General features: G+C 48.1%; 3 protein-coding genes across 3 annotated transcripts; 1 reads left to right on the top strand and 2 right to left on the bottom strand.

The window, feature by feature from the left end:
- The first annotated feature begins 220 nt into the window (after positions 1 to 220).
- LOC119276156 (peptidyl-prolyl cis-trans isomerase CYP57-like) lies at positions 221 to 6,186 on the top strand. The gene is made up of 11 exons (XM_037557148.1): positions 221 to 560; positions 771 to 949; positions 1,020 to 1,118; positions 1,248 to 1,351; positions 1,440 to 1,584; positions 2,196 to 2,415; positions 2,600 to 2,639; positions 4,983 to 5,199; positions 5,356 to 5,493; positions 5,577 to 5,728; positions 5,952 to 6,186. The coding sequence occupies exons 1-10, from the start codon at positions 341 to 343 to the stop codon at positions 5,715 to 5,717; spliced, it is 1,503 nt and encodes a 500-aa protein (XP_037413045.1). The 5' UTR covers positions 221 to 340; the 3' UTR covers positions 5,718 to 5,728; positions 5,952 to 6,186.
- Positions 6,187 to 6,864: 678 nt separating this feature from the next.
- LOC119276153 (U-box domain-containing protein 52-like) lies at positions 6,865 to 9,898 on the bottom strand. The gene is made up of 4 exons (XM_037557146.1): positions 9,534 to 9,898; positions 9,315 to 9,409; positions 8,632 to 9,219; positions 6,865 to 8,505 (listed from the first exon to the last, which is right to left on the bottom strand). Exons 1-4 carry the CDS (start codon positions 9,736 to 9,738, stop codon positions 7,159 to 7,161), a joined length of 2,235 nt encoding a protein of 744 aa, XP_037413043.1. The 5' UTR covers positions 9,739 to 9,898; the 3' UTR covers positions 6,865 to 7,158.
- A 164-nt stretch (positions 9,899 to 10,062) lies between these two features.
- On the bottom strand, positions 10,063 to 14,169 carry LOC119276154 (lycopene epsilon cyclase, chloroplastic). The gene is made up of 10 exons (XM_037557147.1): positions 13,675 to 14,169; positions 12,216 to 12,387; positions 11,978 to 12,113; positions 11,680 to 11,893; positions 11,388 to 11,531; positions 11,192 to 11,299; positions 11,017 to 11,113; positions 10,802 to 10,933; positions 10,548 to 10,680; positions 10,063 to 10,376 (listed from the first exon to the last, which is right to left on the bottom strand). Exons 1-10 carry the CDS (start codon positions 13,981 to 13,983, stop codon positions 10,211 to 10,213), a joined length of 1,611 nt encoding a protein of 536 aa, XP_037413044.1. The 5' UTR covers positions 13,984 to 14,169; the 3' UTR covers positions 10,063 to 10,210.
- Positions 14,170 to 16,022: the final 1,853 nt, after the last annotated feature.

Below are 16,022 nucleotides of genomic sequence, written 5' to 3'. Positions count from 1 at the left end.
GCTTCTGGCTACTGGTAGTTGATCAACTAACCAAACTTTTCCCATAAATCTTCCTCAATATGAAAAAAGAAATGTGAGAATTTAATTAAACAAGTGCTCCATGTTACCTGAGAAGAGAAGAGTAATACGTATTCACGTTAAGGAAACGTACCATATACATTTTGTTTTCGTGGAGCGTAAACAGCTCTGTGGAACTGGCGATTTGGTGGAGGCGGTTCTAGAATCGAGCGCAAACAGGGCCAGACGAACCGGACCACCCGAACCACAATCTCGAGACAGACCGACCTGCCGGAGCGCGAGAGTCGAGCCGGCGGCCGGCGGCGTAGGGCAGGCCAGCAAGATGTCGTCGGTGTATGTGCTGGAGCCGCCGACGAAAGGGAAGGTGGTGGTGCAAACAACGGCCGGTCCGATCGACATCGAGCTGTGGGCCAAGGAGGCCCCCAAGGCCACGCGCAACTTCGTTCAGCTATGCCTGGAGGGCTACTACGACGGCACCCTCTTCCACCGGGTCATCAAGTCCTTCCTCATCCAGGGCGGCGACCCCACCGGCTCCGGCACCGGTGAGATCCCAAACCCTAACCAGACCTATATGATGTAGGTTTACTGATTCCGTATTTCACTGCCGGTCTTTACCCAACTGAATCGCGGATTGTGCATCAAATTAATGATTAGTGTCTCGGTTTTGAATATCTGTTCGAGCCATACATGCGATTGGTGGATTTGGGGGTGTTCTGAACTGAACCTTATGATTATCTGACATCAATCTGCAGGGGGTGAGAGCATCTACGGGGCACCGTTCGCTGACGAGTTCCATTCTCGTCTGAGGTTTAATCACAGGGGTTTATTGGCATGTGCCAATGCTGGCACACCTCATTCGAACGGAAGCCAGTTCTTTATTACCCTTGACCGCTGCGATTGGCTTGATAAGAAGAATACAATTTTTGGGAAGGTAAGTGTCTACCTAGACTGTCCCCATTGGAGGTGATTACAGTTTACCATGTATGTATGTGTGCGTCCAGGTCACTGGGGATTCTATCTTCAATCTTCTGGCCTTGGCTGATATCGAGACTGATAAGGATGATCGGCCTGTATACCCACAGAAAATTCTCTCAGTTGAGGTAGTTATTCCCCTCATGTTTCATTTAGTTCTGGTACTTCTGCAACAAACAGATTCTTCTATCTGTTTTACTGTTACTTGTGAAGCCTAAGTAGCTGTTACTTAGTTATGCGTGTTTCTGCTTTTATAGGTACTCTGGAACCCATTTGATGATATAGTTCCACGACAACTTAAGAAGATTGAGCCTGCTCCCAAGGCTGATGCTGAGAGGAAACCAGAGAAGAAAGCTGTTAAGTATGTTCTCTGCATGTTGGAACCAATTTTCCTTGCAAAGATAAGGTATCAGTGTTGGATTTCATTTGACTGTCCATTCATCCTGTAGGCAACTTAATGTGCTCTCGTTTGGAGATGAGGTAGAAGAAGAGGAGAATGAGGCAGCTTCTTTTGTGAAGGACAAAATAAAGAGTATCCACGATGTGCTTGATGACCCCCGTTTTCTTAAAGTGGAACCACAGGTTGAACAACTGGTGAGTATTATCAATTGTGTCACTTGTGCTCGAGGAAATCTGTAGGATGTTAACCAATCCTTTGCTAGCAAACATATTGCACTAGAAAAACCTAAAGACACCTTGTCCAACTGGCGGACATGGCATTTTATACTGTGCAGCACACTTCTGCTGTGTTAGTGTGCATACCATCTGAAAGCAGACATGTGTGTTGCTAGCTTTCTTACTTCGTCAACTTTATTCTTTTGACTTGTATTTGTGTAGATCATGCTTCCTCACTGGTTCATAATCAACATTTTTAGAAGCCAGTCACAAAATGGGACCATTTTCTTAATTTTTTCTAGCATTCTCTCTTTAACAGCACTAACTACCTAAGGAGCACTTTTGCACCGAGTGCTTTATTGGACTAATTTCCTGTCTTTTGTCTTCTATTGATTATTCATATAGTTAAATATATTCCTGTTATAAACTATTAATAACTCAAATACATTTTTCGTCTTGAATTGGTTTAGAACATGAGTTGTATCCTGGGCTCTGATCAGGTTTTGCTTAATAAGAGCTACTTGCTTACTATTGAATATTTTTAGACCTTGTCAAATTTGAACACCATTGTGCTTGTTGCAAATATCCAGTCCAAGGAGGAAGAGGAGAAGAAAAATGAAACTGTCCTATCTATCAGGGAGGCTTTAATCTCGAAGAAAGCTGACTCCAGAGAGCCAGAGCATGATCCAGAAAATGATGATTCTCCTGAAGATGAGAATGAGGAGGATTTTGACAACAGGATGCGTTCACGGATTCTAAAAAAACGTAGAGAGCTTGGGGATATTCAGCAGAGTCAATCTTCCAAGAAAGGTAATTTGCTATTCCTGTTTCTATTAAGATGGCCATTCTCCAGTTCAGTCATTTACTGTGCCATGACAGACATAATGAGAGGCAGGATTATGTAACAGCTACTTGCATTCTTTTGGTTGATGTCACATGATTGCTGCATATAAGTTGGAAAACTGAACAATCTGTTTGCCCCTCTTTGATACAGATAAATCTCATCAGAAGGATAAAGAATTACCAGCTCACAGGTTCTATTATTATGTCTACCTTATCTACCTTATCTATATGTTCCTTATCCTTCTTCCCTATGCACTGTGATTTTCTTCTGCAAATATCTATTGGTAGTTTAGTTCAATGTGGTAGGTTATCATTATGATGTTTTGATCAACCAGAATATCTGTTCTTGTGAACAACACCATGTAGGGCCTGTTCTGATCTCCTCCCAACTCCACCAACTCCACGATTCCAGCTTCCCATCCCAGCTTCTCACTCCACGCAGCGAGACAACTTCGTTCGGCAGCGACCGCTGGCTTCTCCCATCGCCAGTATGGGCTGCAGCATGGGTGGCCTGCCTTAGCGCCATAATGGGCCAGCAGAACTAGCCCAGGTCGGCCAACGTGTGGAAACAGGTAGCGAATCGTTATGTTTGGTGGCTGGGAACGAGCGAATCGTTATGTTCGGCGGCCAGGAGTGAATCGTTACACTTGGCGGTGGCATTTCAGGTGTAATTTGAGCGAACTCCAGCTTTTGGTTTCGGTGGAGCTGGGTCGATGCTGCTTCAGTTTTTTGCACTGCATGAGTGCTCAGCTCCGAGAAGTTCACTCCGTGGAGCTCAGGCGTTCGGGGCGACTTCACGTGTGGAGTTTTTGGAGTTGAGAGCTGGAGAGAATCAGAACAGGCCCGTAGTATTCCTACATGTCCTTTTAGTCCTGAGCTTTTGTTTAATACTAAGCGGTAGTTTCCTGAAAACTCATTTATAAGTCTGTTACTACTTGCAAGTATTCATATCTGGTAACAGGCAATAAGTTACCCGGGGACATAATATCACCATTCTGAATGACAACAAATTATGTGATCTTTCTAATATTGTAACATAATCCTATTGAAATTACTTTTCATCGGCTTGCCATTATGATAAATAGTTTAGTTCTGCATATTGTGTGGTCACAATTTTTCTTGGTAGCAGGGTTACCATGTGTCGAATATAACATGTGGTAATCTAAACATAAGTATCTACGTCATGCAGATACTGGAAGAATGGTCTTGTGTGTGTTTGCATGTCTGAACAACAACAACAACAACAGCAACAACAACAAAGCCTTTTAGTCCCAAATAAGTTGGGGTAGGCTAGAGTGGAAACCCAAAAGATTTCGAAACTTGGTCATAGTTCTTGCATGTGATGGCTAACTTCAACACATCCCTGTCCATGGTTAGTTCTTTGGTGATATTCCAGTCCTTCAGATCTCGCTTTACAGACTCCTCCCATATCAAGTTTGGTCTACCTCGACCTCTCTTGACATTATGCATGCTATATCCTTCCGCTATGCACTGGCGCTTCTGGAGGCCTCAGTTGTATATGCCCAAACCATCTCAGACGATGTTGGACAAGCTTCTTTTCAATCAGCGTTACCCCAACTCTATCACTATCACGTATATCATCATTTTGGACCCGGTTCTTTCTTGTGTGGCCACATATCCATATCAACATGTGCATCTCTGCTACACCTAACTGTTGGACATGTCGTCTTTTAGTCGGTGAACATTCATCGCCATACAACATTGCAGGTTGAATCGCCGTCCTGTAGAACCCTCCTTTTAGCTTTTGTGGCATTCTCTTGTCACAGAGGACGCCATAAGCTCGGTGCCCCTCATCTATCCAGCTTGATTCGATGGCTCACATGTTCATCGATATCATTCTGCAACATTGACCCCAAATGTGGAAAGGTGTCCTTCTGAGGTAACCATCTGCCCATCAAGGCTCCTCCTCGTGCCCAGTAGTACTGAAACTGCACCTCATGTACTCAGTTTTAGTTCTACTAGCCTAAGACTTTTCGATTTCGTCTGTCTCTACAACTATAACTTTCTATTAATCCCCGTTTTATTGCCGTCGACTAGCACCACATCATCCGCAAAGAGCGTACACCATGGGATATTTCCTTGTATAATATCCCTTGTGACCCCATCCATCACCAAAGCAAAAAGATAAGGACTCAAAGTTGACCCTTGGTGCAGTCCTATTACTGGGAAAGTCATCAGTGTCGCCATCACTTGTTCGAACACTTGTCATAGCATTATTGTACATGTCCTAGATGGGGGTAATGTACTTTGTTGGGACTCTGTGTTTCTCCAAGGACCACCACATGACATTCCGCGGTATCTTACTGTAGGCCCTCTCCAAGTCGATGAACACCATTCTTAAGTTGTTTTACCCACATGAAGTTGGAGAGGGCCTACAGTAAAAACACTTCGAACTTTAAGCAGCATTCTGCTATAATCTACTCCTGCAGTTGCTCCTGATTTTATTAACAACATGTAGGTAATCTAGTTTAGCAGTTATTCTCTGAATTTGTTAACAATTTAAATGTCCACAGGAGTGATGACAACGATGACGATGATGACGAAGACGACGATGATCATCAATTATCAAAATCACGGAAACTGTCTTTGAAGAAAAAAGGTATTGGCTCTGAAGCCAATACTGAAAGGATGTCCAGAGGAGATGTTAATTTGCAACTGCTAAATCCAGCTGAACAAGAGAAACATTTGAAAAAACAGAGAAAACGCAGCCTCCAAGGCCGTGAAGAGGAGGTATTATTTTTCTGCTCTCTTGTGTCCACCTTCCTTATGCCATTTCATGATGGATCATGCATACTCATATTCCAGCTGGCATCTCTTCTACGTGTCAGCTTTTGTTCTTGAAGTTGAGTGCCTAACTGTTTCTTAAACATCAATTTTTTCCGTTAGACTTTAGCAAAGTTACAGAAGTTCAAGGCTTCCTTGATGAGTAATAAGCCTGCTAATATGGAAAAAAAGGCAGAAAACAGTGAGGACTACAAAGAGTGGCATGCCAACCGTCTCACTTTCGCACCTGAATCTTCGAAGGTACTGGTATCCTTGCGGCTCTTCTTTTTCCCGCGCACTACACAAGGGAAATAGATGCATGAACCTATTTTATCTTTATACAGGATGGTATGACTAGGAAGGATGATCCAAATGACTATGTAGTGGTTGACCCTCTTCTGGAGAAAGGAAAACAGAAGTTTAACAAGATGCAAGCGAAGTTAAAGAAGAGAGATCGTGAATGGGCTGGCAGATCTCTCACCTGACCCCTTTTGAGGTGCGTCTGCTAATCTTTCCAGTGACAAATAAATTGGATGGTAGTAGTACCGAACAAATGCTTTGAGCCTTTTATGTAGCTAGCTTATTATCGTACCACATTGTAGCGTTGCAATATATATAATTCGTTGTGTCTCAGATAAATCTTCTCAGTGATAGTATATCCTTCTGAATTTCTCCCACTTCTCGTTGACTAATTAACACCCGCCTCCTTTTGCCCCCAGAGTTGCATGGTGCAAAAATGTAAACCGTCCTACCGTGCAATGCCGCTGCTGCAGTTTTGGTGTCGAGTTGGAATCGGAACCTGAGCATAACAGATGCAGGTTCGTAATGGTAGAGTGACCACATGTGGACTGTCTGTACCAAACTGTAAATAGCAATTGTAGAATACTTTTTTTAAAAAAAAAATTGAGAAAACATTTTGATAACTTACCCTTTAACAAGGCAACGTTACTGCAACATCTTCAGATGCATCCTGTCGCATGCCATGCGCATTAGCCTATCATGTCAACTCTACTCTAAAATGGCCAATGCTAGGCGCCGCCGACCGGCCTGGAGCTCAGATGGGTCACCCCGTGCGCCGTCCGATAGGGGCAGTCATCAGCCGTTGGATCCTGCACCTCAGATTTGATCGGCAAAAAAGAGCAAACGAGAAATAATCCCACACATCTCGTCCCCTGCTCCCACCGGCGCGCACGGGGTGCCACCCAACGCCTGCAGCAGCTTGCCGTTGCCAACCACTCATCAGCGCACTCGCTGTCCCTGGTCTCGTTGCTGCAGACCTTGCTTGGCCGCTCCCAGTAGTAGCGGCCTTGTTCATAGAAGCACCTTGCCTTGCCGTTTCCAGTGCCACTCGTCGGTCCCAGCATCAGGTCGCCGTCGCAGCACCTTGCCCCGCTGGTTCACCGTCTCAGCGCGCCTCGCTCGTTGTAGCACCTCTGTCCATCGGTCCCAGCAATCCTCGCAGCACCTGTGGTTGCAGCGTCCCAACCGGCCGCTCCTAGCGATGCCGTTCATCCCCGTCGCCCCGTTTACAGGCTTCGGCCGCCCTTGGCAGCACCTTTCCAACAATAGTTTACCCTGGTTGTCTTGGAGAAAAAGCAGATGATGTGACGGGGTCGGATGATGCGTTGCTCGGGAAGGAAAAGAGCACCAGTGGCATGTAAATTCAGTATACAGGCCCAAAAAAAAGAGAAACATTCTGAATCGATGGATGTACAAAGTTTGTGAATCAAAATTATGAGCCAGCACTGCAAACATGTCAATGTTAAGCATGCTAGAAACTACATACACCAAGGTAAAGTATTTTTAACCTCAAAAAGAACGTGGGCATTCATAATGCCCCTCTCCTCTTGTACAGTAATTACTTAAGCTCACTCTCTATCTGAAACGGAGCTAATATACAGACAACCCTGTGTATGTGTGCCAATGCTAGCTTTCCGCCGTTCTCCACAACCCCGCGTCAGCCGTCGGTGAGCTGACCCCTTCCTGCCCGTTCCCGTCCCCATGCGAACTGCTGTCGCCAGCAGGGACGGTGGCGCGCGCCTGGTTGTAGGCGATGCCGAGGTTTCTGAGCCGGTTGAGCTCCGGCAGTATGACGGTGCCGAGGTCCGGTCGGTCCCTCCGCCGCATCTCCGTGCAGTTGAGCGAGAGCTTGGCGAACCCCAGCGCGTCCTCCACGGGCCAGTCCTTGACGGTGATGTCCAGCATCTGTGCGAAGGTTCCGGACTCGATGGCCTTCTCGACGTGATGCGTGAGCCCCATGGGCGGCCGCGCGGTGATAACCTGCAGCAGCAGCACGCCCAGAGAATAGATGTCCGACTTGACGCCCAGCTTGCCCGTTTGCTGGTACTCCGGGTCAATGTAGCAGAAGGTGCCCGCCGTGGCCGTCAGCCGGTACTGCGTGACGCTGTCCGCCACCGCCGGTGGCACGAGGCGCGCCAGCCCGACGTCGCTGATCTTGCTCACGTAGTTGCGATCCAGCAGGATGTTGGCCGGCTTGAGGTCTCGGTGCACCAGCGGCTCCGGCTTGGTCTGGTGAAGGAACAGCAGAGCCGTCGCGATCTCAGCCGAGATCCTGAAGCGCTGGCTCCACGGGAGCGTCGGCGTGCCGCCGCGACGGTACAGGCGGTCCTCGAGGCTGCCGTTCTCCATGTACTCGTAGACGAGGCAGCCGTACTCCGGGCAGGCACCGAGGAGCAAGACCATGTTGGGGTGGCGGATGCGGCTGAGCACCTCCACCTCCTGCTGGAACTGCTTCCGGCCCTGCTGGGCGTCCGGGCGGAGCACCTTGATGGCGACCGGAGTGTGGTCGAGGCTGGCGCTGTAGACGGGGCCGTAGCCGCCTTCCCCGATCTTGAGACTCTCGGAGAAGCCCTCGGTGGCAATCTCGATCTCGTCGATGCTGTACTTGCGGTAGCGGAAGTCGTGGTTGGCGATGGCGTCCAGGGCGCGCACCTTCTCGTCGGCCTCCCGGCGCGCGCGCACCTCGGCGTTGCGGCGACGCTGTGCCTCGAGGTCGGCCAGACGCTGCGCGGCCTCGGCAGCCTCCATGGCGGCGCGGCACTTGACCTTCTCCATCTCGGCGAGCGCCAATGCGGCCTCCTCCGACTGACGGGCCTCCTCCAGGCGCCGCGCCTCCTCCATCTTGAGCAGGTGCATCTCCTTGGCCCTCTGCTTGGCGTTGATGGCCTCCTTGCATGCTGCGTTGTACATGTCCATGGTCTGCTTCAGCTCCAGCTTGAGCCGCCTCATCTCCGCCTCCACCTCGCGCTGGGCCTTTTTTACACGTACCAACTAATAAGCTAAGCACATGCATGCATGGATCGATCATGCATGGATCGATCTCGACGGGAAAGGAAGGAAGGAAGCAAGCAGGAAGGAAGGAAGGTAGGAGGAACTCACGGCGGAGAGGGGCGAGCCGGGCTCCCGGGGGCTGAGGGGGAGCGCGTCCATGTTCTCGCCAAAGTCCATGGAGGGGAAATGCACGGCCTGTGCGAAGTCGGGGTCGAGGCTGGATGGGTCGTGGGAGTTGGAGCGCAGCGTGGTGCTGTCCATCCTTGCCAAGAGGAGGTGGGGCTTGGTCGCGGACGCCTGCAGGGGCCGCTCGCGGAACGGCGGGCGCGTGGTGAGCTCGGGCCTGTCGATGGAGCGCCTGCTGGAGGACAAAAAGTCGGGCAAGACCGGCGGCAGCTGGCTCCTGGAGCTCCTCCTGGAGTAGGTTGCGAGGAGGAAGTCGCTGTCGTCGGCCGGCACGCCGCACTTGGCGAGCCTGACGTTGACGGGCTTGCCCTTGGCGACCACGTAGATGTTGCAGTAGTCGGGCGCGCCCTTCATGAGGCTGGAGGGCACGTCGGGGTTCTTCCACTTCTTGGTGAATGCGTTCCTGTTGGACGCGCCCAGCGCGATGCTCTGGATCTTGTTGGCACTGATGTAGTCTATGATGGCCTTGGGGACGTCTGCCTCTTCCAGTATCACCTCCGATTCTTGCACCTGCCACGTACGCACGTTCAGAAACCTATATATGCATGCTACGCTACGCTACGTGCTTGATGAGTGAGTGATGCATGCATGCATGCATGGCTTACCCCATTCCTAGAGCAGAATCCTCTGAAGGGGACAAAGATCTCCATCATTTCAGCCTCCAGCGCGTCCTGCGTCGTCTCAGCCATGGCAAATCCATCTGCGCAACGACAACACCATCGCTACGATTGTTGCACTAGCTTTATGGGGGGAAATTCCCTCAAAAAAAGCTTTCATGGGGGAAATCATTAAGAATGATGTGGCGGAAGAAAGTTACGACGTACGGTTGGCTGCAGGAGGGTGGGCCGCCACGTGGAGGAGAATGATATGGGAGGCGCCGGAGAGGAGGTGGTCCACCACCCATTTCATGGCCAGTTGGCTGTTGCGGTCCCGGTCGATGGCAACGACGATGGTCGACGCCGGCTGGTGCAGGCTCGGCGGCGAGGTCAGCCGGTGCTCATCGGGACTCAGGGGGCTTCCCTGCATCATCGGTTCCACCGGGAATGGATGCCGGCGATGCTCCGATCAGTTGGATGGATGCCAAATGTTACAAGGGGCGGCCACCAAGAGAAAGAGAAAGGAGAGGCAGAGAGGTTGAGGGAACGACGGAAGCGTCCCTTCTCCTCCTCTTCCTCCTGCTCCCTTCCTTGCCTACAAAGATCCTCCCCGTGCATGCCGCCGTTAAATGACCTAGGGGGCGAGGGGGTACCAGATTAGACCAGCACATTTGGCTATTCTTGCACGCTCCCACTTTTGGCACCCGGAGAAGCTTGACCCAGACCAAACCTAAAATTAAACCATGGCCACTTCAACTATACAAGATCCACGCTTTACTCCACTACTAGGCATAGGCAGAGGCAACACATGGCAGGTGATATCCCCCAACATCTCTAACTATGTTATGTACAACTACAAAACTGTACACTTTCTAGATTTCTCGCAGACTAGTCATCAAATGGTTTTACAAGGTCAGGTAGGTCCTGATCATTGCCGAACCAGTCGGGTCCGAGAGGAGGTGTCTGACGAGGTTCATTCGCAAAGTGTTTGGCGCAATTGCAAACATGTAGAGTGCAAACAGCATGAGATCCGCTGACGAAAGCGTCGAACCAAGGAATCCTCGCCACATCCTGTTCAGGAGATCGATCCATCAAAAATCACGCGCAAGGAAATATTTACTTGTTCAAACTTTTTCTATCAATGGAAAGATACGCATCCTTGCGTATTGTATTCTTGAAAAAGGAAATACTTAGTCCAGGGCCTGAAAACAAGCAGTAAATGCATCGAGCGGGCATAATTACCATTTGGGTAACCGGAAAAAGCTCTCGAAGAATGTTTGAATGCCTTCGTTATCCAGTTGAATTATCAAGGCCAATCCAAAGAGGAAGAATGAGCGCTGACGTTTCCGTTCTTGAGGCCATAGTGTTCCCCATGCTGAAATATCAGACAATGGTTAGCAGCAGATACTTCTGCTCATTTCTCCTATTCTGCAAAACATCTTTAAGTGATTTTATTCTATCTGTTGGATTTAGTGAACAAGGGAAGAAATCTGTACCAAGCATTGATGGACTGGACATTTCAGAACTTCCAGGCAAATATTGTCCAGAATAGACACGATTTCGTAAGATATCAGATATCACAGAAGCATATCTAGGAGCTTCAGACAAAGATCTGACCACCGAATATCCTATGAATTTTTTTCTACAATATTGTCAATATGTATGTCAAATAATAAAGAATGACGAGTTCAAGTTGAGGATTTGTATGTACCAGTTGCAGGATGGACCATACTCGCTGCAGCACCAAATGCAAGATTCTTCTGGTCTGTGTTAGGTAAGGATCCTCCAACAGGAATATAAGACCACTCCTGAGATCAAGACTCAACAGAAATTCAGCACACCTGTGCAAGATAAACCAGTATGGATATCAACTCCAAACTCGTTACCTCCTCGTATACTTTTATGATACGAACTCCCATCGCATCCAACCGAGACATCAACCTCTTCTTAAGGAGATCAAAAGGCATTGCATCTTTTGAAGCTAAGCATGTTTCCTGTGATAAATTATCTTGGTCAGTGACCTATCCTTATGGAAACGTGTCCATTGCAGAAACACGCTGCTAAAAAAATATTCATGTAGACCTCAAAGAAAACTCGTGTAGATGACATGGCCATGGCATAGAGAAATGTTGGATTGGCTTCCTCAGGGTGTGTGAACTTCTCTTTGAAACAATCTCTGTAGTCCATGAAAACCATTAAGCTGGGATCGTACGGATATCTTTCAACCTGAAATTTTGACATCATTCTGAAAAATTGAACTGGTGCAGAAACAACCTATGAATTTCTCAGCTCGAATGACATGAATGAAGTGACATGCAAATCATGAAATAAACCACGAATCAGAAGGGGCACTTTGTGCAGGGTTGGTGTGTACCTCGACTTCTACACCGTATGCAGTCTGCACACAAACACGTGGTCCTCCAACCTCATACTCTAGAAGTTTACCAGATGCTGCTCCAGATGCAACAATGGCAAGCCTGCAAAGTATCTTGCGGCCCCTTCCACAATATACCACTCGATGTCCATCTGGAGATTCTTTTATCTGTTCAACCTTTGAGTTGAGGTATGTAACACCAGCTTCATTGCATCTGCCAATTGTTTAATTATCATTACTAGAAACAATCATATATATGATGCTGCCTGACGCGACTGAATTCCAAGATCGAATGTACCTTCTCAGCAACTCCTCGTGCAGCAAGTCTCGGTCCACCCGGCCATATGCTCGGCCAATCATTATCGGCTTGTTACGGTCAAGGTACACGACAGTATCCTTCCATACATGCTCAATACAGCTCTCCAGGCCGAGATCTGGGAAATAAAAAGATAAAAACGTATCACTTTTTAAGATAATGCTGGTAAAGATGTTATCCAAGCATGGTGCTGCATTTCACAACTGCGACTAATGGCTACCTTTGAATTCGTCCTCCCATACACCGTAATTGTTTGTGAATGGAAGATCAGGGCCAATGAGACCAACAGTGAGTCCTTTCTTTGCTGATTCTGCAGCCAGAGATAGGCCGGCTGGACCACAGCCAATGATAACCAAATCAAGCACTGAAGTTTCATCAGCTATAGGCAACAGCTGCAAAGAAAGATTCAGAAGACATAATCAACTACTTGAAGGATGCTACCAGACAAAAAATTGTTAACAAAATGACGATGAACTTCGAAACTTAATTAATTAACCTTGAAGAAAAAGAACTGTACAGAGTATCAGTAAAAGAAGGATTGAAACATGTACACAATGACGTTTGTAACCCACTAAGATCCGCGTCTTGCTATGTAGGAATTATTGAATGATATACTTAGTGAAAGGGCGTTGCCAAAGAAAGCAAGTCAAAGGCACGACCAAAGACATGTCCCTAAGGAGCAATTAATTAACGCAAGACCAAATACATTGTGTACTCTTCTCCTGCCAGGAAGGCAGGAATGACAAGCATGGGCGACCCAAGACTATTCCTGCTTTGATTTGTCAAAAATGAGCAACGCCATGGTAGTACTAGCATGACGTGCATTTGAATGCCACTTGCGTTCTACTCCCTCTATATCCAAATATAAGCCCCCTTTGGATGGAAGCGGATTTGTAGCACCCGGTTGCTTCACACCCCTACACGAACATTAAATTCAAAAAAATACCGAGAAATTTGAAAAAAAATCTAAGATTTTGGGATATCAAACTTGGGTTCGCGATCTACTCCCGCGTAAAATTTCGTGAAAAAAATACCAGGAAAACTATTCGTGGCGAAAAAGACAAAAAATTTCTATGTATAGAAAAAACTGTTTGGATGGATTTTTGTTCGGATAGTATTTCCTTCGCCACGGATATGTGTGCTGGTATTTTTTCATAAAATTTCACACAGGAGTAGATTGGGAACCCAGGTTTAATATCCCCAAATTTCAGATTTTTTTGATTTTTTTGGTATTTTTTACGTTTAATATTCATATAGGGTGTGGATCACCCAGGAGCTCCTATGTATTTTCTGCCTTTGGACACTATAATAGTGTCAAAAGGCAGTCTTATATTTTGATACGGAGGGAGTAGTATAGTATGCAATAGTACCCAGATTAATTTTTGCTACTGTGGTGCTTATGGGAATCCTTCATCTTTCAAACAGTCTAATGTTACTACTGTACATCGCAAGAAAGAAACAGACTAATGTTAGGGATTTTAATTTTATTCGCCATAACGCTGGAAGTTCACACAACGCTAATTGGGGGAAAGAATCACTTGAGTACTAGAGTAGTATATTCAAGATCAACAAAACATGCATAGAAATCAGCAATTAAATAAGGGAATAAAACAAAGAACAAGATACCACTAGCAGTAGCAGATTAGCGGTAGCAGTACATAAAAGGATAGAGAGAGAACCTTGGAGGCGATCTTGGACTGGCTTTCCATGGCCTTGGTGGCCTGCATTTGCACGTAGAGCAGCTCACCGCCGCCGCCCTTGACGTAGTCCTCCTCGTCGGCGAAGTCTACCCCCAGCCCCGGCGCCGCCTTCTCGTCGGGCTTCTCCGTGGCCACACAGCTCGCCTTCAAGCTCCTCCACTGCTCCGGCCCGGGGCCCGGACCCACCCGCCTTCTCCTGGCATCGGCCGGCCGGAGAGGCCGCTGCCCGGCCCAGCGCAACGCGCGGCAGCCGAACGGCGCCGAGATGGCAGCGCCGGTGGACTCCATTGCCCCCGCGGTGGCGCAGGTTCAGGGAATTGCGAGGTGGCTGGCTGGCCGGAAGGGGAGGGAGGCGGAGAGGCTAGCTGCCTAGGGAGGAGCGGAGGAGGAGGAGGGAGTGCGTTGTGGAGGGAGAGGTTTTGGAGAGGGTATCCGGGATATGGCACGTGGCAGACGGCGATTAGGCGCGGCCGCATGGAACATGGATATGGTTTCGCTTTTGGGGAGGTGCCGAGGGCGTGACTCCTCCCTCCCGAGACTAGTCGAGCGAGAGCCTCGTGCCCTCGTCGCCTCCGTGTCCGTGTCTGCCTCACACTGTGTGTGTACTGTGTAGTACTAGGCCGGATGGTTCTGGGCTGCGGAGGAGATGAGCTTTTTGAGCTAACGTTTTGTATCGATCTTGCCCTAATTCGATCTCGATCTGTCTCGTCGTGCATGCGCTTTGGAACATCCCGCTTGGTAACCAGTGAGCCAGAGAAACGCAGATCGGTGCCACGTAACTGAGCGCTTGTCCGCACGACGCTCACGGCAGGAGCAATACACACGTATTCAAACATTCAGCTTTTGCACCTGATAGCCAAATGCCTAGAGCTAGTTGGGAGAAACCAGCACCCGGGTCATACAAGTTGAATACAAATGCAGCTTTCTTTGAAGATGATACTGGTGCTATAGCGGCGATCATGAGGAATAATCGTGACGAGGCCATGGCTGGAGTGATAGGACCTTAGATCGGAGTGGGCTAGGAGATCCGGTGAACCTACCTTCTCCTGGTGCGGATGAACTCGATCCAGCGCCGGCCATGATGGTGTGGAGACGGCGGCGATGTGGATTGAGATGGTGGTGGCGGAGTTTCCCGTCACTGTCAGCGCTAGACCTAGATCGGGTCGGGGTTTTCGGTGGGGAGCCTGGCAACGCGGTGAACCTCGTAGTGCATGCCGCCGGCCCCCACCTCTTTATGTAGCGCTGCGTGACAGGGGCCCATCAACCATATTGTGGTTGGGGTCCCCGATCAGGGCGCGGATCAGGGGTCCGTTGGGCCGTTGGGCCCACACGGGAGAGATCAACCTAACATTCTCCCCCTTGATCTCAACTTTACTTTTAACCTTATACTTTCTAGTTTATTTGTTTCATCACATATTGGTACATAGAGCATGTTTCATCGTCACAGCTTAAATGCCGGTAGAATCATACAGCTACAACATACGTTTTGTTCAGAAACAAATTCTGTTCCTTTTGGGCCTATCCAGGAATCATAAGGCTTTCCCTTAAACCCATGCCGGCTAAGTGTTCCTTGAACACATTGGGTGGTAAGCCTTTCGTTAGCGGATCCGCAAGCATATCTTTTGTCTTTATATGCTCGAGACTTATAGTTTGATCCTGGATTTTATCTTTCACAACATAGTACTTTATCTCTATTGTTTTGGCAGCATTACTCGACTTGTTGTTGTGAGCGTAAAATACCGCGTGCTGATTGTCGCAGTACATCTTTAGTGGTTTGTGAATACAATCTACCACTTTCAAGTCGGGTACAAATTTTTTTAGCCATATCTCCTGCCCCGTGGCTTCGAAGCATGCTATGAATTCTGCATACATCGTGGATGATGCAACTGTCGACTGTTTGGAGGTTTTCCACGAAATAGCTCCCCCAGCGAGGGTGAATATGTATCCTGACGTGGATTTTCTATCATCTTTGTCCCCCGCAAAATCTGCGTCTGAATACCCTTTTATCTCTAGGGAATCAGATCTCCTGTATGTTAGCATGTAGTCCTTCGTGCCTTGCGCATAATGCAATGCTTTCTTTACCATCTTCCAGTGCTCTATGCCTGGATTCTCTTGATATCTATCGAGTACCCCGGTGATAAAGGCTAAGTTAGGACGAGTGCACACTTGTGCATACTGTAAGCTGCCAACTGCCGAAGCATATGGTACTCCTTTCATTTGATCGATCTAATACTGAATCTTGGGACATTGAGATTTCCCAAAATTGTCGCCCTTAACTATAGGAGCAGGTGTGGCTTTACTCGCATGCATATTATACTTTTTAAGAA

Source organism: Triticum dicoccoides, chromosome 3B, assembly GCF_002162155.2.
Source record: "Triticum dicoccoides isolate Atlit2015 ecotype Zavitan chromosome 3B, WEW_v2.0, whole genome shotgun sequence".
NCBI classification, from domain to species: domain Eukaryota; kingdom Viridiplantae; phylum Streptophyta; class Magnoliopsida; order Poales; family Poaceae; genus Triticum; species Triticum dicoccoides.
The sequence above is the reverse complement of the archived record's forward strand: the minus strand, read 5'-3'. Positions and strand labels throughout refer to the sequence as shown.

Coding starts and splice junctions, on each gene's coding strand:
- LOC119276156 (XM_037557148.1), top strand. CDS start 341: ATGTCGTCGGTGTATGTGCTGGAGCCGCCGACGAAAGGGAAGGTGGTG. Junction 1,119..1,247: donor AGAAAATTCTCTCAGTTGAG/GTAGTTATTCCC, acceptor CTGCTTTTATAG/GTACTCTGGAACCCATTTGA. Junction 2,640..4,982: donor AAAGAATTACCAGCTCACAG/GTTCTATTATTA, acceptor AAATGTCCACAG/GAGTGATGACAACGATGACG.
- LOC119276153 (XM_037557146.1), bottom strand. CDS start 9,738: ATGATGCAGGGAAGCCCCCTGAGTCCCGATGAGCACCGGCTGACCTCG. Junction 9,410..9,533: donor CCACCCTCCTGCAGCCAACC/GTACGTCGTAAC, acceptor GTCGTTGCGCAG/ATGGATTTGCCATGGCTGAG. Junction 8,506..8,631: donor CCGGCTCGCCCCTCTCCGCC/GTGAGTTCCTCC, acceptor CGTGTAAAAAAG/GCCCAGCGCGAGGTGGAGGC.
- LOC119276154 (XM_037557147.1), bottom strand. CDS start 13,983: ATGGAGTCCACCGGCGCTGCCATCTCGGCGCCGTTCGGCTGCCGCGCG. Junction 11,300..11,387: donor CTACACGAGTTTTCTTTGAG/GTCTACATGAAT, acceptor AATTTATCACAG/GAAACATGCTTAGCTTCAAA. Junction 11,114..11,191: donor TCATAAAAGTATACGAGGAG/GTAACGAGTTTG, acceptor TCTTGATCTCAG/GAGTGGTCTTATATTCCTGT.